Source organism: Metarhizium robertsii (genome assembly GCF_000187425.2).
Source record: "Metarhizium robertsii ARSEF 23 chromosome Unknown MAA_Scf_9, whole genome shotgun sequence".
Taxonomy (NCBI): domain Eukaryota; kingdom Fungi; phylum Ascomycota; class Sordariomycetes; order Hypocreales; family Clavicipitaceae; genus Metarhizium; species Metarhizium robertsii.
In genome coordinates, this window is record NW_011942237.1 from 852,717 (window position 1) to 876,962 (window position 24,246).

The following is a 24,246-nucleotide window of genomic DNA, read 5'->3' on the forward strand; positions in this document are numbered from 1 at the left end:
GAGGGTTACACAACTTTTAGTGCTGTTGTTTTCCTACCAATAACATGTCCTGCTTGCTTTGTATAAACGACATGATGTTGACGAGGTGCAAGCCTAAGCTACGACTTATTTATACTAATGCAATGTTGCAATATGAGTAAGCTGGAGTTGGAAATTGGTCAAATTATTCTGTAAGGACTCTTCGACAACTCCGGCGTTGGGAGAAGTAACTTCTTTTGAGTAAAACCGTGGATTACGAAATGGTGCGTAACATGGCGCACGCAGCAAAAGTAGTTCGACGCGCAAAGTGTTTGTTTATGCAAGTCAAAGTCAAATATTTACCTCACACAAACTCAAATCTTTGTAGCAAAGGTGAATGAAAACAGACAACAAAATAGACATCAGTCAAGAAAAGATATAATTATATACGCAAAGAAAGTGAATGATTCTAAGAAAGTTATAGTTCTCCCATATAGGCCTGTTGCTAAGAGTCGCGCAGTCCACAAGGCAAGTCTGGCCACGCAAGCAATTTCTCCAGGCAACTGGGAGTCTGTTCAACTTCCACTCTCAAGATGATCCCCAACGAATATTGACCTATCCACCTTTGCCTCCCGCACGATTACTCGCCCTTCATTACGGGATGCAAAAGCTCAGCAATGGCCAGCAGCTTCTCATCCTCAAACTTCCTCCCAGCCAGCTGCACCGATAGCGGTAAGCCGTGAAACGTCTCAGGATCATACAATGCCTCCAACCTCGCATCTTCCTTGCTGAATGGCCTAAAGTCACTATACTTGTGGTCTATATTCTTGTCCACAGTGAGACCCAGCGGGAGCGAAATGGCCGGCCAGTCAACCGAGTTGTAAATAGACGTGTACGTCGTGTCGTGCCACGTGTCCCACGGAAGCGCCGTGTTGGGCGCCGTGACGGAGAGCAGCGCGTCGAGAGGCCTCCCGCTACTATTCCACGCCGTGTCCATGGCCACAGTCAGATTGACAAGCCGAGTGTTGAGCTGGTATAATGTGTCCACACTGACGGGGAACCGGGGCGTATCTGGGACAAAGATGCCCGTGTCCCTCACAATCTTGGTGATGGGCTCTCTGGAGATCATTTCAGTCAATGTCTCGATGCCCTGGAAGATGAGAAACTCCTTGCATAGATCCCATACTTGGCTCATGTCTGGGGGAGTGAACTCGACTAGCTCGAAGCCCGCCGCGCGCAGACGACTTTGGGCCGTCTGGTATCCGCGCAGCACTGGCGGGAAGAGATGCAGGTAGGTGTTGGGGCTCTCCACGTTCCATACGCCGATGCGAGGCTTTTCGGGCGCTGTGATGTTCATCCATGGGCTTGGGTACATGAATGGCGTCTGTGCCTCCCAGGGTTTGGCATCCGACACTACCTTGGCCGCGAGCCGAATGTCTCGGACAGAGTGGCCCATGAGCCCCATTCCGGCGACGGGACCGGTCATGGAAAGGCCTGATCTTCCGTCTGTGAAGACCTCGCGGCCACCTGGAGGGAGACGGTAGCCGCTGGGTCGATAGCCGACAACTCCATTTGCCATGGCGGGCATCCTGGAAGAACCGGCACCGTCAGACGCAACTCCCAGGAGTGTAGAGCCAGTGCCAAGGGCAGAGCCCTCTCCTCCGGTTGAGCCTCCGGCGCCAAAGGTGTTCCTGTGAGCATTCAACGTCCTTCCCCAGACGATGCTGTCCGAGTCAGCCGCCAGGACTGTCTGAGGAATATTTGTCTTGCCAATGATTACGGCTCCGGCATCAATCAGGATTTGTATAAGAGGCCCGTTTGATTCACGTGGATCAAAGGCCCAGCCAGTGATACCGCATGAAGTATCGAACCCTTTAAGATCCTCGGTATCTTTAATTGTCATGGGCAGTCCGTGAAGGGGGCCGACAGTTTTCCCCGTCTCATTGAGAATACGGTCAAGTTCCTTTGCACGGTTGATTGCGTCGGCAATGTTCACTTCGGTCAGGAAGTTCGCAAGCGAGGTAGCTGCTGTGGCGCGCTTACAAAATGCCGTGACCAGCTTCTCTGCGGTGATTTCGCCAGAGGAGAGCCGCTGCAGCATTGTCGTAGCGTCATGTTTTTTTGTGTCGGTCCACTCAAGCTCTTCGGACGAAAGAAGGCCGCTGTTGATGACTTGATTGAGAGGGCTGAATGCGGTCGTATTAGGAGGAGCTTTGAGTTTCCATTCCTGGGGCAATAGGGCGTCCCTCTCTGCGCGTTTTCGTTTGACTATGTCCTCCCATCCCATGTTGCCGTTTGTATTATTCTGCAAACCGATGTTTTGTGGCATGGCGTTGGATGACAGTTGTCTCACTGAGACTTTCCAAGGACTTTTTGTTGCGAGAGAGCCGACGGCGGTGGCCGCAAGTATAAGTTCCAACACGAGAAGCTTCATGACGTAATAGGCGTTACAAAACAATAAATGCTAAGCTTAGAATTAACAGCAATGAGAGTCGCGCTGGATTCAGGGCCTGAAACTCGATATGTCTCATTGACTTCTCAAGATATTTATGTCTACTTGGGCCTTCATATAGAAAATTTTACATTGCTATAGACAGTACTATTACCTCGACAAGGATTGTTGAGTTCATCCTGCTACGCGATCAACAGACGCTTCATAGCCCACATATTACCCCGTGTTAACAGGAAACTTCCCGGGCCCGGTGTATTGTTCCTATGATCCCGAACGGGTGCCCATCTAATTGGTCAAGATGGCCAACTAGATTACGTGACATCGGGACCGCAGTCTGCCGAGAGCGAATCGAGACTCTGTCCGACGGACTTGGCATGTTTGCATTATGCCAGGGCCGCCCCGCTGAATCAGACCAGTTTCGGACACTTGATAACAGGGTATAAAAAACCGCGACCGATTGCGAATACTAGTGTTTCACGTGGTTGGTCAAGGAGCATGCATTATTGCGGCTGCTACTTTCACCATCTTACCGATTTCCCCAGACAATGGTGTCAAAACCCCATGGAGGACGATACGTTACGGGGTAAAGATGTTTGAATCTGAGATGGCTCAACGTACATGAAGACGTCAAAAATTGATTTATATCCAGGCTGGGGCTACATTTACGCCGTCACATCTTCCAACAACCACCGTATAATCCAAACACTCTCGAATTCCTTCAGCATGTCAACCGAACATCATGACCCGCCGGGCACGGTATTGCTCAGCTCTGGTATGAACGACGTGCCGTTTTCTATACGAACAGAGGCGCCGCAATGCTAACGACTCCCTCACAAAGAGCAATCCGGCTCCATCATCTACCAGCCACAGCCAAGTGACGACCCAGAAGACCCTCTGGTAAGTTTCCGTCGACTTGTCCATGAAGCACGTTCTAGATTAAAGGCACATGTCTAACCAGAAACTTTGTTGATAGAACTGGTCCACACTTCGCAAGTGCGTCAACCTTGGGCTCGTCCTCAGCTATGTCCTCCTGACCTTTGTGGTCCTCGACATTCCCCCAGTGGCATATGGACAGCTCGTAGAAGACATAGGCATCACATTCCAGCTGTCAAATGTCGCTGCGGCTCTCAACTTTGCGGGCCTGGCAATCGGTGGCGTGCTCCTCATCCCCTTTACGTATCGCTACGGTCGCCGGCCCATTTACGTCATCAGCATTGCTGTGCAACTCGCTGCTGCTATATGGGCGGCCAGAATAACATCCAAGGGCGAGTACCTGGCCTCCAGCATGCTAGGCGGCCTGGGGGGCGCCATCAGCGAAACGATTGTGCAGATCACCATTGTGGACTTGGTATTCGTTCACCAGTATGCCACCATGAATGGCGTATTTCTGGTCACCCAAGGCGTCGGCGCGTACCTGGGACCCGTGGCAGCCGGCTACATTGTACAATCTCAAGGCTGGAGATGGATGTGGTGGTGGTGCGTCATCTTCATTGCATCAACCCTTGTTCTCGTTCTGCTCTTCTTCGAAGAAACCACGTATGTTGCGGCGATTGACGGTACTCCGGTCGCTGCGTCGCCAAAGGATGACACGGACGAATCCGTCAGAAAAGAGTGGCAAGAGGTAAACACTCTTGCGAATACGGCATCGATCGGTTCTACGCCGCCCAAGTCGGCATCGCGCCCTTTTAGAGGTCGCGGCGTGACGTCGTCGAAACCTCTGCGGAAACGCCTCGCACTCGTAACCCACACGGAAGGACCGATCAAACACCATTTCCTGGCTCCTTTTACAATTCTCTTTCAATTTCCCGCGGTGGCATATACGGCAGTAACCGTCGGCTCAGTCATGTCGTGGATGGCTGTGATGATATCTATTGCGGCCACACGCATGATAGAACCGCCTTACAACTTTGGCCCAAGTGCAATAGGGCTTATTAACCTGGCGCCGTTTGTTGGCCAGCTCATTTCTGGCCTGCTGGCTGCCCCGTTCAGCGATAAATGCATCGTGAAAATGGCCAGACGAAACGGCGGGCTGTATGAGCCGGAAATGAGACTCTGGCTGGCCCTCCCGGGTGCTGTGCTTGTCCCTGCTGGTGTTCTTATGTTTGGGATTGGAATAGCTCATGTGAGATTTTATTTCCCTTCTTTTGTTCTCCTTGAACACGAACATTTGTGCCTTTTTATTGACGCATGCTTTGCAGAATGCTCACTGGGGTGTTTTAACCACGGGCATAGCCATCTTTGCATCCGGCTTCACTCTTGCTGTAGATATCGCGCTTGCCTATCTCCAAGACTGTTATCCGAACGTATGTTGTGCAAACTAGTTTCTTCATTAAGGTCCTATGATGCGGTTTTTAACGTCAGGCTAGATAATCGGTGACGCGCTCGTCATTGTCGTTTTTGCTCGGAATGGCATCGCTGTCATCATCTTATTCTATCTAAGCCCATGGCTTGATAGCATGGGTCTGCAGAACATGTTTATCATGATCGGTGTATTGTCCTTTGTTATTTTGCTAGCCCCTCTTCCGCTGTTGCGATGGGGTAAGCATGCCCGCATCATGACGACGAAAAACTATCAATATCATTCTCTCCGACAGCCATCGCGTAGGGCTATGTAGGATAAGTCTGGATGCCATGGGGATTTGCCATGGATCTCCGTAACTTTGCGTATGTAGCTTGCATGCCGGTCTGTGCTTCAGATCAAGAGTACCCCAAGAGCTCTGTGAGCTCTTGGCTCTTGCCGTGTTGTCTCTTGCAATTACTATGACTCGTGTGATGACGTTTATAGCGCTGTGTATTTATTAGGAAAGTTGTGTTTTAGTTTGCACTCGAAGCTAAATTTTGCTCTCAAATTTCTTCCACGAAACAAAACATGTGTAAAGTGCCGCATTGAAAGATGGCCCGTTGTGAATCAACTACTTTGACTCGCTACGTTGTGGACATTGCAGCGCTTTTAGGAATCGAACCAAATTTCCTCACAACCCCAATATCGACAGGCCAAACATACTTTGGCATCCCTATCGATTTAACCCTTCAAACGGCCTTTACCCAGTCAGATGGGATAATGTCTCTCGCATAGACAAGGTCCTCATAGTGATGATCGTCGCCAAGCCACTCATCCTCATTACCAAACTTGCTCAATTTCACCTTTTGCCCCCCGTCTACACAAGTTGCCCCGAAACCAATGCCTAGAAGAAAGTTAATAAGAATGCAACATTGACTTGATTCCACAGTGTAGTAAAAGCTTCATACCTTGGAGGAACCACTCATCTGTTTTCCCTTTGTACCCTACATTGTCAAATATTTGCAGCTTCTTAATGTCTCGGAGATCCATCGTGTCACGGCCATAAATATCCTTGAGGTCCATGGTACCCGATTTGAAGAAACCAGCGTCCAGGTTCTCCCCAATCGTAATCCTCTTACCGTCTCCGAGCTTAAAGGACAAAATGCCGTCGGCTCCCCCGAGCCACTTGTCACCCAATTGGAACCAGTACGTAATGTCCTTGACCTCGACGCAGGGCGGCTTCATGGTCCAGTCGGCGCGAGAAACACCCAACTTGGCAACAATTTGTTTACTATGGCCCGTGAATGGAAGCCACGAGGCATCCGGATGTTGGTACCAGGCGTTTAGCGAAATGTACTTTTCATCTGCAACCTCGAGACCTGGCTCAGCGCATTTGGCATGCAGTGTAACATCTGAGTTCACATGACAAGATTAGCTAATGTTCAAAAAGCAGTGAAATCTTAACTTTGACGCACCTTTGACCTTCCATTTGTCGTTGGTCAGCAGAGAAATCCACGGGCCCTTGGCGGTAAGACTGATGGAATTAATGCCGTCAATCTTGATTGTATCCGAGCCAAAGCTCGCCTTCATATCAACAGGGACCCGCGTGTTGAACCCACGCGAGGCATCCGTCACAATGCTGAACTCGGCTTTGCCTGCGGGACCTTCCAAGATGGCGCCAATCTCGTCATTTGTTCCGGCAAACATGTCGTCGGACAAGGCAATCCCGAATTCGAGCTGCTTGATCTCGGTGCAGAGCGGCTTTCGATTCGACGACAGCGTCGCACCATTAAAGGCCAGGCGGTTCGGCGTATTGGGGTGCTGGTTGATGATGGCGTTCTTGGTGGAAAGCTTGCGGATTCGATCACACAGCGGCTTGGTGCCGGTGATGCCCTCGAGCGAGGCGAGATATGCGGCGATGCCGACCACGTGTGGGCAGGCTTGTGAAGTGCCGCTCATTGTGAGCTCGCCGCCGCCGGTGCGCGTCGACACGATATCTTGGCCGGGGGCGAAGATGTCAACTCGCGCGCCGAAGTTGGTAGCAAAGTCTGGCTGGCCGCCTCGTCCTTTGATGAAGAAGGGCTTGTCGTCCTTGTCCGTGCCGCCTACGACGCAGACGCTTGGGTCTGAGCCAGGGGAGTAGTTGCTAGCATCGTCGTTGAAGTTGCCGGCCGCGGCGCCAAAGAAGACGCCCGTCTTGACGAGAGCTGCGGCTGCGGCATTGAAGATTTTTGATTTCGCAGCTCCGGTGGACAGGTTGACCACGATGCCTTTGGGGCAGCGGCGCTTCTTCTGGTCATTGACTACAAAATCAATGCCCTGGATGATTCGTGACTCATAGCCCTGGTTGTTATTGTCGAGGACCTTGACTCCGAAGATCCTGGTCTGCTTGGCTACGCCGTATGTCGTACTGCCGAGAATTCCTGCAACGTGCGTTCCGTGGCCATGGCCGTCGGTAGTTTCCCCTGGGACAAAGGACTTGATTTGTTTTGCTCGGCCCCCGAAATCCTGCACATCAGGTATATTAGCCTATGCTCGATACATCTTCAGCTTTATTCAACCCACAGGATGAGTGTCGTCAACACCAGTATCAATAACATATGCACATGTGCCCTCGCCAGCCGTTTCGTCATACACGTATTTATCGATGCCACGCTTCCTATTGGCAATGCGGCCCAAGTTCCAAGACGCCTTGGGTTGCTCAATGATGCCGAATCCGTATACGTCACGATCTTGTTCGACATATTCAACCTAGGCAAATCTTAGCATCTGGCACATTAGTCCCTACTGTCTTTCCTTACGTTTGGATCGTTGCGGACTAAATCGACCTCGGTCTCGCTCATAGACTTGGTGAATCCCACGAAGATATCATTGTAGTCGACATGCTCATTTGCATTGTCCAGTTGGCTTAGAATATTGTCACGGACAGACACAGGGGTGCCATCCTTGAATTTCACGGTGTATCGACCGGGAACAAGTTTTCCTGGTCGTGGGGTTGTGGTGTAGCTGTCTGCTGGCAGCACAGCGCCTAGAGCAAGAGGCAGAATGGCGAAGTAGGCGAGAGCATGCATCTTGGAACTGGATGTAAACCATTTACCAATGAGGTCAGTAAACCAAGATGGACAAATAAAGATGCTAAGATATTGGAGAGAATTGGCAAGCTGTATTTATATTAGATGAATGTACGAGTTGCAAGCATCATTGACTATGAACTGACTCTACCACGGAGTTTTCCAGAAACCTACACTCTCATCCCTTGCATGGCCAAGCTTTTTCAATCCATGTCTAAACATCCGCGGACATGCTCTTGCAGCCAGCCGCGTGGGGGGCTATAAGTTCCCTCACTATGTTCCCAGGATGTGGGTCAATAAGCAGTTCAAAATGAGTTGTTCAATATTTATTGCTAGCCAATACTTGATAGAAACTTGGTACTAATATTATAATTATAGCGTTATTCTAGGGTGCTTGTTGGGCCTTGTGGGACAATGTGCATGTTTGGAGCCCCTGCAGCACTGACGTGATGATGTCAGTCAATCTAATAGTAGCTCCGCCTTGTACAGGGGTTTGAAGCTTATCTTATGGAAGGATGCCAACTATTAATACTCGGAAATTAAGATATATTAAGATTGATCTTATGTTAATGAGGTGCGTGAAAACGGCCTGGCCATTTGTCGACTGCCGAGTACAAGGCAATAACAAATGCCGACGGAGTCTAGTGCATTGACTGTTGGAAACTTCTAATGTCAGGGTTGTTTGGTAAGTAGCTGGCCAGGTTTCTAGGGCAGAATACAGACTGCAACTGCGGGAGGGTTGCTATCCATGTCCCATTGTTCCCGCGGCATTTTCAACGTACTTTTGCCCACGAGGTCCCAAGGGCATCTCCTCACGCAATGGTTTGGAGCAGTAGTAAATTTTGTGGCTGAGTTCTTACCAACATGGCCTTTTCCAACCAGTATGTGAGACGTCGAGCAATATTAAGCAGTATTTGCTAACTTGTGTACACTCAGTTCACCACAGGGTTGCAAATATGGTTAATGTGCATTCAAATGACATGTGAAGGTAACATGGCTCTGTGGAAACAACATTTGAAGCCGCGATTGCCGTGCGGGATGGAACGACATGGATGGGTTGAGTCCCGCGGGGCGAATCCGCACAACATATTACCAGTATGCCATAGTGATTGTCGGCATATACGGGATGGATACCCTGGCCTCTTTTATATATCCACACGTCTCGAATCCACCATGTCATGAAATCAGCTAACTATGTGTTCATGAATCTAGGGCTTGAGTGCGCAAAGACTTCTCAAATGCCTAGGTACCGTGAGAGATGTCCTTGTCAGCGATGGTTTTCACTGTCTCAGGCAACACGTCCACCTCAGGCACAAGATAACGCCGAGACACTTATAGGTGCAAGCATTATACTTATTGAAGAACTTTGTAGCGGCATTGACACCATGCTCTCCGGTAGGATACACTGAGTCAGGCATGTCCATTTCACGCATAAATTATAGACACATCAATCAATACTAATATCGTCAAACTCATTATTTCCCCAATAGCCTGCATATTTTCTGGCCCAACACTGCTTACCAATTGGCCTTCATAAACTAAAATAGGTGACGCTCCCTCAACATCCATCTCCGAAGGGCCGACTATAGTCCAGCAACAACCGCACTCCTTTCGCGTTCCACATACTAACCAATGTTTCAGTGGCCCAATTTTGTCTTTCAGAAAGGCGGTATGCCAGGGTGTCAGCTAGAATATGAGGTACATATGTAGGCAACCTAGATCGTGAGCTGGCTAGTAACGCGTAGCGTAGTCTGCTGGCTCATTTTGAGCATAGCCTTTAGAAGATCGACCGATAGTTTTCAGTTCGCTCTGGAATTTACTAGGTCAGGCTTAATAAAATTATAGTATAAGCTATAGGTACACTAGCACGCGCTTTCATCACGCTATATATGGTCGCATCTTTAGCTCACGTATACGCAGCGATTCCAAGTATTCCTAAACCGAGAAGTGGGCAATACACACGGTTGTTTCTCCGGCGTCGAGATGCACATCCAATCCAGTAAAGTATGGACAAATGTCCCTGATGGCGTGAACAACCTTGAGTCAATATGCTTCGGGTCAAACATCAGAGCTACCCAACAACTGTCACAGGAATTTTTCCTTTTTGATTCATGTATTGTTTCCTACGACCAATGCAGCCTTTTAGTGTCAAGCCCTTCATCAACATGCCGCGAGTTCCAAATCACACCCCCTCCCTTTCTAACGCGTAACCGACGACAGTGACCGTGCAGTTACAACATCTTTCGCTGGCTGAGAAGTCTGCGAGCCCTGTGCCTGTGATTCTTTCCATTAAGAAAGTCTGGCACGGACATTCCAACAACTCTAGATCTTGGTCTCAGTAATTCCCTCCAGGTACAATTCTCTAATGTAATCCTGCGCCGAGTCTACCTGCTTAATCTTGAACGTGCATTCATCCAGGGAGAGCCAGTCTGTACCATTGAAGGTAATGTGCGTTCCCTCTGGTTTGTTGCTGGATTGCAACATCACAACCGTCATTAGCCAATGCTCGTTGCTTTATTCCATTCACTATACTTTGCGCAGCGAGTGAGAGCCCGGAAAGTACTCACATAGGAATAAGCATCTTGTCGCGTGGTCCAACTGTTGCATTGAGGGCCCATCGGATAACAACATTGTACCCGTCAAAAGCCAGATTACGAATGTCAAATTTATAATGATTCCAGCCAAAGCGGGCCAGCTTCATAAACTCGATGAACTCGGCAGAGGAACCCACCGGCAACTCTTCGGAGCCACCGGGACCAGGCCGTCGGTCTTGGTATAAGACCACGTCAGGGGCGAATGTCCTGTTTTCGAGACTGAAGTCTCCGTTCCAAATATCGATGTAACTGGCAGCTACTATTGTCTGGGACGGAGCGTTGGGTTTAAAGTCGCCTCCAGGGCAAGAAGATGCGGAAGCAAGGGATGCGATTGCACCCGCTGCCCAGAAAATAGTTGAGGCGATCATGTTGTGCGGGCTTCAGGTTTTGGAGAAGGGGGGAATCGACGACGCTTTTCTGCGAAGGAGTATGCAGTGCGAATTATGTCTTGGGACGAAGAAAGTATCCCCATTCTAGTTGGGATCGTGTAGATTTATACACTTGCATCCATATTGGGCCTCGAGGTCAGTTCCCGCTACTAAGCTCACCGCCGCTCGTCTCTTCGGCACGAAGAAACTGCGCCGTGTGCTGCGCCATAGCAACTTCACGACGTGTCATGTCGAGAAACGTTTGTTTGTTCTAATTTAAGCCGTTACTCAGCAACTCGCGTTGGCTCTCAGCAGAGCGAAATGAAGCGAGCCGCGCATTTAGAACAGCAAAGACAATCTTACGTGCCGTTCGGGCCACTTTGTGAACTGACCATATGCCACTCAGCACTTGGAAACAACGCATTAATTGATCGGTGTTGAGTACTCGCAAGTCCGAACAAATCCGTGATTGTGACCGCTCTTTGCGAGGCATAATTCGATTGGAAAAGGTAGAGCTCGTGTCAAGTTGAGATTATGTGCCCCCTTACCAAACAGCTTGCGGCATAATTCTTGCCGGCAGGCCTGCATCGGTATGTGCTCCTCTACGACCTACGTCGGGAGGTAGTTTTACCGTGTCACTAGTCTGTAATCGCCGATGAGCAATTTTCATCGTTTGACAATGGAATACCAAGTCGTGCTTCGTAGACCCGGCCGATCCTGAAGCTTGCAGCCAGCGTCGGACACAACACCAGCGACTGGTGATGTAACCAACCAGACTTGACGCAGAAGTTGGATGGACTGTTCCAATCACCGTTGTCAAAGATTGCCGTCGCTCTCTTTATGCGCTCTGACCGAATCGCGCCGAGTATGGTTTCCTCCTGGCGCTGAGACCCCATGCCTCTTGTTGGTTGCTCTTTTGCGCATGGTTGATTGGGAACTGACAGACTACAAACGCCCCGAGCAAAAGCGATGCTGCCTTCTTACCAGGATGGCGACAGATGCTGCATAACCTGGTCTTGGAATGAAGCCAATAAAGAGCGCCGGATCTCAAATATAGGCCCTTTGTAACACCACCAAATGCTCAAATTGTTGCAACCGCAGGCAGGAACAAAGAAACATGCACATCTCCCCGCCGATTGGTACTTCAGCGTTTCGTGTACATCATGAGAACCCCAATTCGGTTTATGATTCCTAGCACGTAAGCCAACGATTTGGAGATCGTGTTTGAACTTGGGAGCTTGTATCGTGGCAAGTTTGCAAAAGAGCGCCTGTTGCACTATATATCCGTCAATATACTGGTCACTAGCACTCGTGAACCGCTCTACATGAGGCAATCGCCTCTCCGTGGTACATGGAGGCCACGCAATATTGCGGCACGGGCCGACCCTCGAACCTGACGATAGTTACACAAGCGCTCGAGACCTAGTTGGGCCTTGGGTTTCCAGGTTCGAAAGCTCACTGTCGTTTTGTATAAATGAAGGGTCTTCTGCCTCAAGGGCCATAATACTTACAGGAAGTAAGTAACTATTTTTTTACAGCTTTCAATATTAGTAAAAACGGAATTATGTTAGCTAATAAGATCCTTTATAATATATAGATAACGTATGCAGGAAGCAAGTAACTATTTAACTACGTGCTGGGCACTGGGTAGTGGGTAGATTAGACAGCTACTAAATAAGGCTATTACTTTATACCATAATACACTTATTATAGTTTATTATAGAAGTAAGTAAAAGTATCTGCTTAAATAAAATACTTCTTTATAGCGCTTTATATTATAATATAATTTAATATCTTCGTGTGTAGTATAATATATTACAGTACCTTAGTATTTACATGATAGAAAGCCAGGACCTTGGGTATTACAGCAAGTTGTTGGATCGCATATCCGATATAGTACAGTCTAGCGCGGTAAGCTGTGTCGTCCTCAAGGTGATTATCTTCAAAGACTCAATCTAACTTTCGCAGTTCTACCAAGATCAATCAGCAACAATGCCCTCACGCAGACGTCAATCGCGCGATAGCAGCAGTAGCAGCAGCAGCACCCAAGGAGGGTCTAGCAATAGCGATTCTGTGCGTGATAACAGGCCAGATCCCACTTGTGAAATTTGTCGCGGATCTGGCTGGACTTCGGTTCAACGCGAACGCTCTGTGTACATAGATTGCGCACCTTGCGTCGGCTCAGGAGTTCTTCGTTGCGACCCACGAGCTGAGGGAGCGGAATTGAGGTATTGTTGTAACGACAAGAACTCGTATTGTCCATGGTGTGAGAATCACTTAGGGTATTGCTACGTACGCAGATGCGGCAATTATTATTAATCAGGTCAACCCGGCAAGGTATGCGTTGCGGAGAGATATACGGAGATGGAATAATGCGACCAGTTGACTGTTGTTTTTAAATATTGATTGCTTCTGCTCTTGGTATTTATAGTCTAGGAGGCGCTATTTCCCCTACTAGGGTGATCAGGCGCTTCAATGTTCTCTAAAATAAGATTCGACCCACATTAACCCCCCCCCCCCCCCCCCCCGGGATCAAATCTACAGTGCCACACTTCGCCGGTTAGATTCTTAAACTTTAAACTTGTGAAGAGCTTTATGAACGACACTTTGGAACCAGAACTAGGTGTCCAAGATTTTGCACTCATGATAACTAACCACGCATGTGACCGTGCCTGGCATAGTGGGGCCGTGGATGCCAGAGAGAAGGCGACCAGGCAGACTTCCTCTGGTTTTGTACCATGCATGGGCTTGCGGCTGAGCTCGTCATACCCCTCACTGCCAGCCTGGTACCAGCCTGGCTGATTAGTGTTTGCGATGATGGTGATGATGCCTGCCCTATCCCTTGAAGCATTGCATTGCGCCCAAATCCTTTCCTTAGGGCCTTGCAATGCGACTACTAAAACGCGACGATATAGGCAACTATAGCCTGACACCAGACCTGTCCTCCGACGATGTTCCGCCTTACGCGATTCTTTCTCACACCTGGGGACCAGACGAGGTAGTCTTCCAGGACCTGACAACGACGCCAGGTGATTGGCAGCGCAAAGCTGGTTACCACAAGATTGAGTTTTGCGCCGACCAAGCGAGACGGCATGGGTTGGAATTCTTCTGGGTCGACACTTGCTGTATCGACAAATCTGATAGCATCGAGCTCCAGACTGCGATCAATAGCATGTTTCGGTGGTATGGCGATGCAAAACGATGCTATGTCTACCTGTCCGATGTCTCTGGCCCTGCAGCCTCCGGTCGACGGAATAGCATGACGTCGTGGGATGATGCATTTCGACAGAGCAGATGGTTCACTCGTGGGTGGACGTTGCAGGAGCTCATCGCCCCGAAAACAGTCGATTTCTACTCGGAGGAAGGGGCTTGGCTAGGTGACAAGCAGTCATTAGAGCCTATGATACGCGATATTACAGGCATTCCTGCGAGTGCTCTGCGTGGTACACCTTTGTCCGACTTCACTGGCTCGGAACGCGAGGCGTGGGCACGCGGCCGTCAAACCAAATATGAGGAGGACATGGCGTACTCGCTCCTTGGTATATTTGAAGTTCATATGCCGCTAATCTATGGCGAAGGGCGAAAAAATGCACAGAGACGGCTGCGGGAAAAGGTTCAGAAAGCCATAAAGGGTAAGACAGCTCAAGGACTAATGGAGGGTGGGCTTAGAAACTAATAGTGCTAGGGTCACGAACGAACGATTTCTCAGTTACCTTCAGCCTATCCGAAGTTCCCGAGATCCAATACTTTGTCGCACGAGAGAGGGAAATCACAGAGGTGCGCAGAATTCTAAGTTCAGATGGAAGCCGTCGCGCCGTTACCCTCCACGGCCTTGGGGGCATTGGCAAAACACAGCTTGCCATAGCATACACAAAGCGATATCGAGACGAATATTCCGCCATATTTTGGTTTAATATCAAAGACGAAGCGGCCATTCAACAGAGCTTCACTAAAGTTGCGAAGCAGATCTTGCAACAGCACCCTGATGCTAGCCTCCTTAGCGCACTAGATCTTCAGAAAGATCACGACGAGGTGGTAGAAGCTGTCAAGGCATGGTTCAACTTATCAGGCAACACTAGGTAGCTTATTATATACAACAACTACAATAACCCGAGATTTACTAACCGCACAAGTAACACGGGAATCAACATTAATCGCTTTCTTCCTACAGCACACCAAGGCTCAGTTATTATCACGACACGGTTGCCCCAAGTCAACATAGGGCATCTACTTCAAATAAGGAAGTTAGAATCAACCAACGACAGTCTCAAGATCCTATCATCAACCTCAGGCCAAGATGGCTTGCACGATGGTAAGAGTTTCGCAAATACTTAGCAGGCTCTACTAACAATAGCCACAGACATAGACGCTAAGAAGCTTATAAAAAAGCTAGACGGGCTTCCACTCGCCCTTACCACGGCTAGGGCGTACCTAAGGCGTGTTTCAACAAGCTTGGCTGACTACCTTCGCATTTACGAGAAATCGTGGGCAAGACTTCACACGAGCACTCCAAGTCTAGGTTCCTATAGAGATCGCACATTATGCTCTACGTGGCAAGTCTCATACCAACAAGTCCAGAAACAGAACCCTCTGGCAGCTCATTTACTCCGATAGTAGGCCTACTTTAACAACGAAGACATATGGCTTAAACTTTTTCAACCCAAAGATAAAGATAGTCCAACGTGGATATATGACCTAGCTGATAAGTTGAACTTTAATGGCGCAATAGGCACACTGCATGATTACGGATTTGTCGAGCCACACACGTTCAGTCTAGACCTAATCAAATCAAGGGGATATAGCATTCACGGCTGCTTACACTCTTAGGCCATTCATGTATTAAACCAAGAGTGGGATAGCTATCTTAGCAAGCTTGCAGTAGAATGCATCGCCTCACGCGTTCCATCACAGAATAACGCCCAGTTCTGGCTGCTTCAAAGACGACTTCTGTCACATACAATAACGTCTTGCGCCACAGTTCAAGCTAGCAATAAAGACTTGAACTAGGCTTTCCACAACCTAGGGAACCTTTACTCAGACCAAGGCAAGCTGCAGGATACCGAGGAGATGTACTTACAAGCGCTTCAAGGATACGAGAAGGCGTGGGGACCAGATTACACAGAAATACTAGATACAGTCAACAACCTAGGTATTATTTATAAGGCCCAAGGCAAGCTGCAAGAGGCCGAGAAGATGTACTTACGAGCGCTTCGAGGAAAGGAGAAGGCATGGGGACCAGATTACACAGAAACACTAGACACGGTCAACAACCTAGGCGTCCTTTACTCAGACCAAGGCAAGCTGCAAGAGGCCGAGAAGAAGTACTTACAAGCGCTTCGAGGGTACGAGAAGGCATGGGGACCAGATCACACGGAAACACTAGCCACGGTCAACAACCTAGGCGTCCTTTACTCAGACCAAGGCAAGCTGAAAGAGGCCGAGAAGATGTACTTACGAGCGCTTCGAGGGTACGAGAAGGCATGGGGACCAGATCACACGTCAATACTAGACACGGTCAATAACCTAGGTACCCTTTACTCAGACCAAGGTAAGCTACAGGAGGCCAAGGAGATATTTTTTACGAGCGCTTCGAGGAAAGGAGAAGGCGTGGGGACCAGATCACACGTTAACACTAAACACGGTTAATAACCTAGGTACCTTTTACTTAGACCAAGGTAAGCTGCAGGAGGCCGAGGAGATGTTCTTACGAGCGCTTCGAGGGTACGAGAAGGTCATAGAACCCCAGAACATCACGAGATACCGGCCAGCGATCAACACTATATGGGGTCTAGGGTCCTTGTTATGGAGTCAGGGCCAGCTAGTCGAGGCCAGGACATCCTATCAGCGCGCTTACAGTGACCTTAAAGGACTGTTGGGATCGTCTCATGAAGATGTCCAGTCGCTACAGAATACTCTGCTAGACCTGAATCGTACAATCGAGGCTGGGTCCGTTGATAGAGATTAGCCAACGCCAACGCCAACACAATCCAGGAAGAATAGCCGCCGGGAGGTCCTTAAAAAAGTCTTGGGTATTCGCTCGAAGTTGTAACGGGCTGAGCCGTTGATGTGCACTCGGCTGATGCCGATGCTAATAACGCCACCAAATAAAGGTCTCACGTTCAACCCCTAAGCGTAGAGGTATATAAATAGCTAGCCAGCTCTTTCCGAGAGTTTTCAGTTCTTCTTCTCTTCAATGCAATCAATTTGTTGGTTTCCAAGCACGCTTCTGGCTGAGTAAGCCCCGTGCCCCTTACAGAAGTGGAGAGGTCACAGTTAATAATTCCTTCTGTCTTAGAGGATGCATGGTCAAGCTTATTCTAAGTTTCCATGAACAAAGGTTAGAATAAGACCATGTGCACTATGGTCTATAGAAATCATGTTCTATTAAGCGGAGACGCACGTGCTTCATGTCTAAAAACGCAAACTATTAGCTATCTAAGCTTCATGAGGAGCTCTGCAACGTACAGCACCCTCGTATTGATTTACGTAGTTTGAAAGCAGGGTCTTTGTATAGTGTCGGTACTGGCAGCTACATGCCACCTGGATGAGGAAAATCTTTGCCAATGGTGTAACCCCAGCGGTAGGCAGACATAGACGGAAACGGTATCTTGTAGAAGAAAGTGCAACTAGTGACTTGGCAAGCATGGTAAATACCACGTGAGACCTTTGTTGTAGCTGGTTTTGAGGCGTCTTGATACCACACGCAGCACATTTGGCTCCTTTTTGTTTTGTTTTGTTTTGTTTTGGTTTGTTGTTGTTTGGGGTGGTCCCCCAAACCTGGTTGTGTCTGTCAAAGTCAATAGTCAAATTGCACCAGCCACTCCGACCCCAGAAATTCATAGATTTTGGTATGCCAATGAAGATGTCCAATGCGACGCAAGGGGGAATATTCCAGGGGTAGCCGTCGCCGGGCACTAAATGCGTCTTTGTCTGGACTAGTACTCTTGTAGGAGCTTCTCCCACATCAGGTGCTCTGCTCTCAGGGTTGCTGGCATTTGTCTCCATCACAAAGGTCAGCTGGTGGAGCAGCAGCAACATGGAACGACGGTACGGAGTAGGCTGGATTCGGGCGCGGGGTCTCATTAGGACTAGGCCGACCGCTTACATCATCGGCCTGACAGCGGGGTCTCCACTACTCCTTGGCAACGCCGTGGGTTAGGGTTACGGCTCACTTCCTGACTCTCCATCGTCAGAATTTCAGAAACCACCAAGCCAGCTCCCCAAGATGCCAGACCTGCCCGCCTTTTACGATCCAGCCTCCCCCAACGAACAGGCCCCACCGCTCCCCTCTGCTCCCCTCCAAGAGCTCTCTCCCGAGGCCGTCTTGCAACCGCCACTATCCCGTCGCGGCACTGGACCCGGTCTCATCCTCCTTCTCCCCGAAAACATAGAAAGGACCAAGCGTAAAGACAAGCCACTGGACCCCGAACCCATCCAAAAATGGGCCGAAGAAGGCTTTGCGGTTGTTGGAATCACGGCCCCAGCCACTGCTATCCAGGCCATCACAGACGCAGTCGAAGCTTTGAAGAAGCATGACAAGGTCGATACCAAGGATAAAATCGGCATCATAATATATGATTCTCCCCAACACGCACTCACATCTCGGCTGCCCCCGGAAATTGCGTGTATAGCCACATTCACCGAGCCCTTCCCATCGCAATCCCATATCCCTACGTACTTTCACACATCCAACACTCCAGAGGACTATGCAAAGGCCAATAATGTGACAGTATCAACGTATCCCAACACCCAAAAGCACTTCATCCTACCCGGCTCAGCAACCTATAACCCCCCCGCTGCAAGCATTGCGCACTCTCGAAATTTGGTGTTTTTAAAGAAACATATAGGAGGCCCAGTGTTTGACATTGAGGCCATTTGGGAGGAGCATACCTACTGGGAGTTTGAGAGGAGGAGCGTGGCACAGACAATGGCTACCATGGTCGTACGTGCCCTTGTCTGCCGTTTTATTTCTGTATCAAGATCAGCAAGGTCACTAATCAGTGTAGGCCGAGCCATATGTGAACAATGTCCCGACGGTAAGGCAACGATCAGATGAACCGTTCCAAGACGCTCACGCATATAGATGACGGGCGGAATGGGGCGAGCGGCCCTGACAAACTTTTACAGAGACCATTTTATCTTCTGGTAATTCACCCTCAGGCCTCCTCTACCCCGTAGTTTGCAGGTCTGCTCACGGCAGCGCAGTAACCCGCCAGATACCGCCCTTCAACCGGTTTCCCGAACCATCGGCCCTGACAGAGTAGTCGGTTCGTCTGCCGGGCAAGACCAGTGGAGCTGAGTATTCCTGCATCATGCTAATCAACACAGACGAGTTCATCTTTTCGTGCACGCACACGTTGCACATCCCGTGGTTGGTCCCCAATATCCCCCCTACCAACGTCAAGCTAGCTATCCCCATGCTCGGGGTGATCAACTTCCGCGGCGACAGGCTATACCATGAACACATATGGTGGGATCAGGGGACGGTGCTTCGGCAGCTGGGGCTGCTGCCGACTCATGTACCCGGGCCCGAGGGGAAAATGCTGAGACTCCCCGTGGCTGGCGCCGAGTGCGCGAGGTTGCTGGCTGATGAGACAGATGGCAAGAGCAACGAGATGATTGAGAGGGTGGACTAGCAGTCATGCATACTTTCCAGGCAAGTAGGTATTCATCAATCACTGTTTCACGCTGTACTTGAAGCCTCTTCCGGCACAGACTGGCAAATAACAGAATGTAGTTAGTTGAGATAGGAAATATAGCATCGTGTCTTGAAAGAGATGCACTCAAAATGTCATGCGTATGCTCCGAAACAACCCTTCAAGCCCAGGCCCCATAGCCATGGAACAACACCATACGACCGCAAATTAAACATCCAGCTCCAACCTCCAAGCTACGTCCTCACCTCGCCGTCCCCGTCGCATCGCCAACCCTCACCCTCCGCCTATTCACCTCTGGGATCCTGTACCCCCCCTCTCTCTCCGGCCGGTTCCTCTCCCAGAAATCACTCACCTCCGTCTCCAGCTTCCTCCTCCTCCTCGGCCCCTCCTCCTCGCCCCCCTTCCTTCTGCGCCTCACCCTCCCCCCCAAATCAACCAGCCTGACCACCACCGGGCCCCAAATCTCAAAATACACCCGCCGCGCCGCGTGCCGATACCGCCCGTCCACCCACCGAAAAAACCGGCGGGCGCTCGAGCTAAACGCAATCACCAGACTAGCCAGCACCAGCACCGCGCTCGACGGAACGGCAATCAAGCCAATCGTCTCGAGGGACAGGTTATTCTCGCCCCCCCACTCGCGGGTGTTCATGCCAAACAGGCCCGTGAAGAAGGTAAGCGGGAGGAAGATGACGGTGAAAGTGGTGAAGATCATGACGCTCCGCGACTGCGCGCTCGCCAGGTCGGCGTGCAGCCGGCTCAGGCGCACCTCGTCGACCTGCGCCTGGCGACAGCAGCTTGTCGTAGTCGTCGCGGGTCGAGCGCGCGCGCCGCGCCATGTCGCCGGCCTGCCGGGCGTACTCGCGCAGCCGGGCGAGCGCCTCGGCGAGAAAGGCGCGCCCGTTGGCCGCCCGCTCGCGCAGCTCGGGCCGGCTGTAGGCGGCGTGCATGGACGCGACGACGCGGGACTGCCGCTCAAACAGGTGCAGGAGCGTCTGGAGCTCGTCCTCCATGTCGCGCAGCTCCAGGAGCGCAGAGGTGTTGTCGCGGTTGTCGCGCTCGGCGCGGCGGCCCTCCTCCTTGTGGCGCTTGCGGATGGTGCGCGCGCCGTCTTGCACGGGCGAGTGGTCGAGGGCCTTGTCGCGGAAGCCTTGGGACCGGAATTCCTTGAGGGACGAGGTGAGGCGCTCGGTCTGGCGGGTTAGGCTGGGCGCTTGGTTGGGGGGCAGGGGGGGAGGTGGACTTACGAGCACGCTGATGGCTTCTTCGAAGATGCGGAATACTTCGAGGTCCGGGTGGGACGGCCGGTCGAGCAGGACGCTGACGGCGTGGAGGGCGGCCAGGGCGGCTAGGTCGAGGGCGTTTTCGCACTGCCGCGTCAGGTCGACGTTGACTTCGTTGAAGATGCTGTCTCGCAGGTCGGCCTGTTGGTATAACGGGCCTTCTATGGGGTCGCTTTCTCTCCTGGGGAAGAAGGATACAACCGTGTCTGCGAGCATTAGCATTGCTCTCCAGGACCTCGGTGATGGCCAACCTACGCGATTGAATGACCCAGAGCCACAGCTGGTCTACCATGAGCACGTTTCCATTCAACACCCTGTCCTCGTCGTCGTTGACGTCGCGCCGCAAAAGCCGCTCCCGCCAACTACTGCCCGAGCTGCGCTCACTTCGGCCGCTCTCTGAAATGGCGGCGTTGCTCGAGCCCTGTTTGTTCAGCGCGAAACCTTTGGCGTCGGGTGCAGGCGTCCGTTCCTTGGTGAGCTTGTACAGCATCTGATCGTCATCGCGCGATCTGGTGTCGCGCAGGGACGGATACCCATACTGGTCCAGCGTACGTCGACAGTTGATGGGCGGATCGTGGCCCAGATACTCCCAAATAACTTGGACTTCGAGCGAGTCAGACTTGGCAACCGTTTCCGGGACCGGGTGCGCGCGGCCCTGGGAGAGACGCCGGGTGATGGTATCCCGGCGGCGCAGGAGCTTCGTGTACGAGTCAAAGTGGAGGTACGGAAGAAACAAGCAAGTGTAAGCAGAGTCGCCGCTTCCAAGGGGTGGTGAGAGCGACTGGTTCCCGAGGGATCGATGTCGAGGGGACACTACATATACCAGGTCAGCGGGCTGTCGCCTTTCAAGTTCAGGGCGTCAAGGACTTGCAGGCTCTCGGCGCAGAAAAGTAGCATCCCGGCTTCGCGTAGTGTGCATAATGCTGCGCGTGCCTTCCCCTGGTATGTCTCGTCATCCAAAAGTCTTGTCCGTACAATGTGGAATAGTCCTCGCTGTACGACGCTTCCAGAGACTGCAGGACACTCTGCAAGGAAAGGGTCAGCACTACGGCGTGAACGCTCCTCTGAATGCAGCAACATTGGACTCACCTTGACCCAAGTCGGGTTATTAAACGGAACATGCACCCACACAAACTTGCGGCTCCTGACATCCGGCTTCATAAACGCCCCGGGCGCCTCGTCGACAACCTCGCGGGCAGCCACGGCTCCCGGCAGCCTCGGCGACTCCATGTCCTCGTCGTCGCTGGCGAGCACGTCACCGATACTACTCCGGCTTCGCGGAGAAAACGGCGCCAAGTCCCTGTCCTCGAAGCGGGATCCGTCGCTGCCCAAGCTGAAGGAGCGGCTCATCGCGCGGCCGCCCATCCGGCCCCGGAGCGGCGCCGAGAGTCGATCCACCGCCAGCTCCTGCTCCATGTCTGCTCGTATCAGCGGCGACGGCCTGCGAATGGGGCTCGATTTGGGAGAAATCGCCCGTGAAGGGGGCGTCTTCGGACCACGGGGTGTGGCCGCCGGCGCCGAATGGGCAGCGTGTCCGGCCGAGCATGAATCCATCGGCGACGCGGGAGACGGTACAAGTCCCGCGCTCGACAGGGCATCCCGTATCCCCAGCGCATTCTGGACGGTCATGAGATTCGGGGCGGCGGGCGGTACGCGTGCCGTCTCGCTTGCCTTGTCGGCGAGTGGCGTCCGTCCACGATGTCGCGATGCCCTCTCCTCCTCCGGACTGCCTTCCACCTCGTTTAGCCGTTCGCTCAGACACTCGTCGGGTCCCTTGGTTAGGAACTCTCTCAGCGGTACTCTTGTGCTCCACGCCCGGACAATCGGATAGTCCACGTCGTCGCCTCCATGCTGGCCTTGGCTGGGCGGCGCGTCGTCAAAGAAGCCGTGCACCTCGACATTGACCTTTTGCTCCAGCCCCAACGTCCACTGGCCGCTGGATTCTTTCGCCCGCGCATTCGTGTCCGCGTGGCAGACTTGGTGGGCCAGCTGTTTCAGGAACATCTGCAGCGTGTGCACATTGTGTCTGCCAAAGGAGGCCATGTTGGCGTGGTCGCTTTGTAGAGGGAAGATGCGCTCCTGTCGCATGCCCAAGATGGCGGATTTCATGGACGTCAGCGGCGCCGTAAAGTCGACGTCTCTCGAGTCCGGTCCGGCCGTGGCATTGCCCCCAGAGAGGCGAGAGTCGATGGTCTCGTAGAATGTCCACACTTGCAGGTCATTGGATGCGGCTTTGAAGTCTTCGTCAAGGCGTGTGAGGACGCTGTTTCCCACGCGGAGATGATGCGTCACCGAGGGAGGGAGAGGTGAGGAGAGCTGGAGCAGGGATTGGATGCTGCATGCCAGGCTGGGGAGGGAAAAGTAGCTCGAGCCCTGGTGAGGTGTTCCTGTACACGGTTGGCATCTGAGTCTTGGAAACGGCCATGGCGGCATCATGCGAGAAACGTACCAAAAAAGGCGACTCCGTAGCACTGCCTCAGAATATTCTCATATCTCGCCTCGTTACTTGCCTTGACCAGCGCCATCTTGACCGCCAGCCCGCCGAGGCTGTGTCCAATAAACAGGATTGGCCGCTCATCATCCTCCATCTCCCTTAGACGCTGTAAATTCCGCAACAGCTCATCCGCAAGGGTGTGAAGAGTCGTGCCCTCGTCCATCTCTGGATGCTCGTACAGCAAGATGCGCGCCTTGTCCGCCTCCCGCCTTATGCCTTGCCTCACCCACGAAGGCGTTGGTCGCTCAGCGTCATCTTTCACTTCGGCGTCTCTCATGGACAGAGCGCCATAGTAGCGGCTCATGAGGCCGTCGCGGTTCCAGCTGCGCAGGGGATGGCCGCCCGGGCATGGAACGGTGATGATGTCGACGGTGGTTTTGTCATGAGTGAGATGCCCCTCCGGGTCCATGGTGAAGCGTGGCCGGGGACTGTCATTGTGAAGATCGGCGCCTTGTTTGAGATTCGAGGCCAAAGAAGACGAGGAGTGGTCTGACGGATGCCATGGTGGCGATGCCGCGTCGTGACGGGCGAGGCTTGGTGGACTGGCAGGATTGACGGCGAGTGAGGAAGAGTCGCGTGCCACGGCGGGTGAAGTCGCCGAGCGGGAGAGCATGGCCAACGCGCTCGTCCTGTCAACTGCTTCAATCTTGTATGATTCCGTGCTTCACTTGATCTTGACGCACTGCCTGCACTCAGCTCGTTCCAAGTGAGTAGCCCCCGTTGCTCGAAACTATAAGCACTCTGCGTCGGATTGTTCACAGGTAAGAATACTCCAAGCTTCAAGTTGAGTAAAGACAAGGCCAAGACTCGTAGCCTTCATATCCTCTGCCTCGAGTGTGTCGAGTCCATCACCTGCTCTCCATCGTCCCATCCCATCCCGAGTCATCACGCTCCAAGTCACGACCCTCCGCTGCAACCGCGCAATCGTCCACGACTCGCCTTGTGCATCACCATGCCTTGGTTCGTGCATATTTCATCCTCAGGAGTAGCATTTCGTGCGCCCAGTGCGAAAATGGTGTTCGTGTTCCAGGGTCGGGGGCAGCTCATGTGAGACATGGGCGCCACCTCGTGATGCTCGTTGTGACCGATGA

At 51.7% G+C, this 24,246-nt stretch overlaps 8 protein-coding genes across 8 annotated transcripts; 4 read left to right on the top strand and 4 right to left on the bottom strand.

The window, feature by feature from the left end:
- Nucleotides 1–598: 598 nt before the first annotated feature.
- On the bottom strand, nucleotides 599–2,392 carry MAA_09710 (amidase; the record flags this gene model as incomplete). The annotated part of the gene is made up of 1 exon (XM_007827708.2): nucleotides 599–2,392. The coding sequence occupies one exon, from the start codon at nucleotides 2,390–2,392 to the stop codon at nucleotides 599–601; it is 1,794 nt and encodes a 597-aa protein (XP_007825899.2).
- A 741-nt stretch (nucleotides 2,393–3,133) lies between these two features.
- On the top strand, nucleotides 3,134–5,025 carry MAA_09711 (Major facilitator superfamily domain protein; the record flags this gene model as incomplete). The annotated part of the gene is made up of 5 exons (XM_007827709.1): nucleotides 3,134–3,182; nucleotides 3,249–3,307; nucleotides 3,384–4,532; nucleotides 4,609–4,713; nucleotides 4,777–5,025. 5 exons carry the CDS (start codon nucleotides 3,134–3,136, stop codon nucleotides 5,023–5,025), a joined length of 1,611 nt encoding a protein of 536 aa, XP_007825900.1.
- A 415-nt stretch (nucleotides 5,026–5,440) lies between these two features.
- On the bottom strand, nucleotides 5,441–7,762 carry MAA_09712 (Peptidase S8, subtilisin, His-active site protein; the record flags this gene model as incomplete). Its single annotated transcript, XM_007827710.1, has 5 exons — nucleotides 5,441–5,595; nucleotides 5,660–6,103; nucleotides 6,167–7,199; nucleotides 7,257–7,442; nucleotides 7,493–7,762. The coding sequence occupies 5 exons, from the start codon at nucleotides 7,760–7,762 to the stop codon at nucleotides 5,441–5,443; spliced, it is 2,088 nt and encodes a 695-aa protein (XP_007825901.1).
- A 2,563-nt stretch (nucleotides 7,763–10,325) lies between these two features.
- Nucleotides 10,326–10,724, bottom strand: MAA_09713 (uncharacterized protein; the record flags this gene model as incomplete). Its single annotated transcript, XM_007827711.1, has 1 exon — nucleotides 10,326–10,724. The coding sequence occupies one exon, from the start codon at nucleotides 10,722–10,724 to the stop codon at nucleotides 10,326–10,328; it is 399 nt and encodes a 132-aa protein (XP_007825902.1).
- Nucleotides 10,725–13,611: 2,887 nt separating this feature from the next.
- MAA_09714 (Heterokaryon incompatibility) lies at nucleotides 13,612–14,807 on the top strand (the record flags this gene model as incomplete). Its single annotated transcript, XM_007827712.2, has 2 exons — nucleotides 13,612–14,356; nucleotides 14,404–14,807. The coding sequence occupies 2 exons, from the start codon at nucleotides 13,612–13,614 to the stop codon at nucleotides 14,805–14,807; spliced, it is 1,149 nt and encodes a 382-aa protein (XP_007825903.2).
- Nucleotides 14,808–15,791: 984 nt separating this feature from the next.
- On the top strand, nucleotides 15,792–16,689 carry MAA_11548 (C6 zinc finger domain protein; the record flags this gene model as incomplete). The annotated part of the gene is made up of 2 exons (XM_011413543.1): nucleotides 15,792–16,272; nucleotides 16,394–16,689. The coding sequence occupies 2 exons, from the start codon at nucleotides 15,792–15,794 to the stop codon at nucleotides 16,687–16,689; spliced, it is 777 nt and encodes a 258-aa protein (XP_011411845.1).
- A 1,260-nt stretch (nucleotides 16,690–17,949) lies between these two features.
- MAA_09715 (dienelactone hydrolase) lies at nucleotides 17,950–19,360 on the top strand (the record flags this gene model as incomplete). Its single annotated transcript, XM_007827713.2, has 5 exons — nucleotides 17,950–18,666; nucleotides 18,731–18,760; nucleotides 18,808–18,869; nucleotides 18,930–18,991; nucleotides 19,053–19,360. The coding sequence occupies 5 exons, from the start codon at nucleotides 17,950–17,952 to the stop codon at nucleotides 19,358–19,360; spliced, it is 1,179 nt and encodes a 392-aa protein (XP_007825904.2).
- Nucleotides 19,361–19,622: 262 nt separating this feature from the next.
- On the bottom strand, nucleotides 19,623–23,768 carry MAA_09716 (ankyrin repeat protein; the record flags this gene model as incomplete). The annotated part of the gene is made up of 6 exons (XM_007827714.2): nucleotides 19,623–20,175; nucleotides 20,240–20,571; nucleotides 20,626–20,867; nucleotides 20,917–21,503; nucleotides 21,740–23,048; nucleotides 23,111–23,768. The coding sequence occupies 6 exons, from the start codon at nucleotides 23,766–23,768 to the stop codon at nucleotides 19,623–19,625; spliced, it is 3,681 nt and encodes a 1,226-aa protein (XP_007825905.2).
- Between the last annotated feature and the right edge of the window lie 478 nt (nucleotides 23,769–24,246).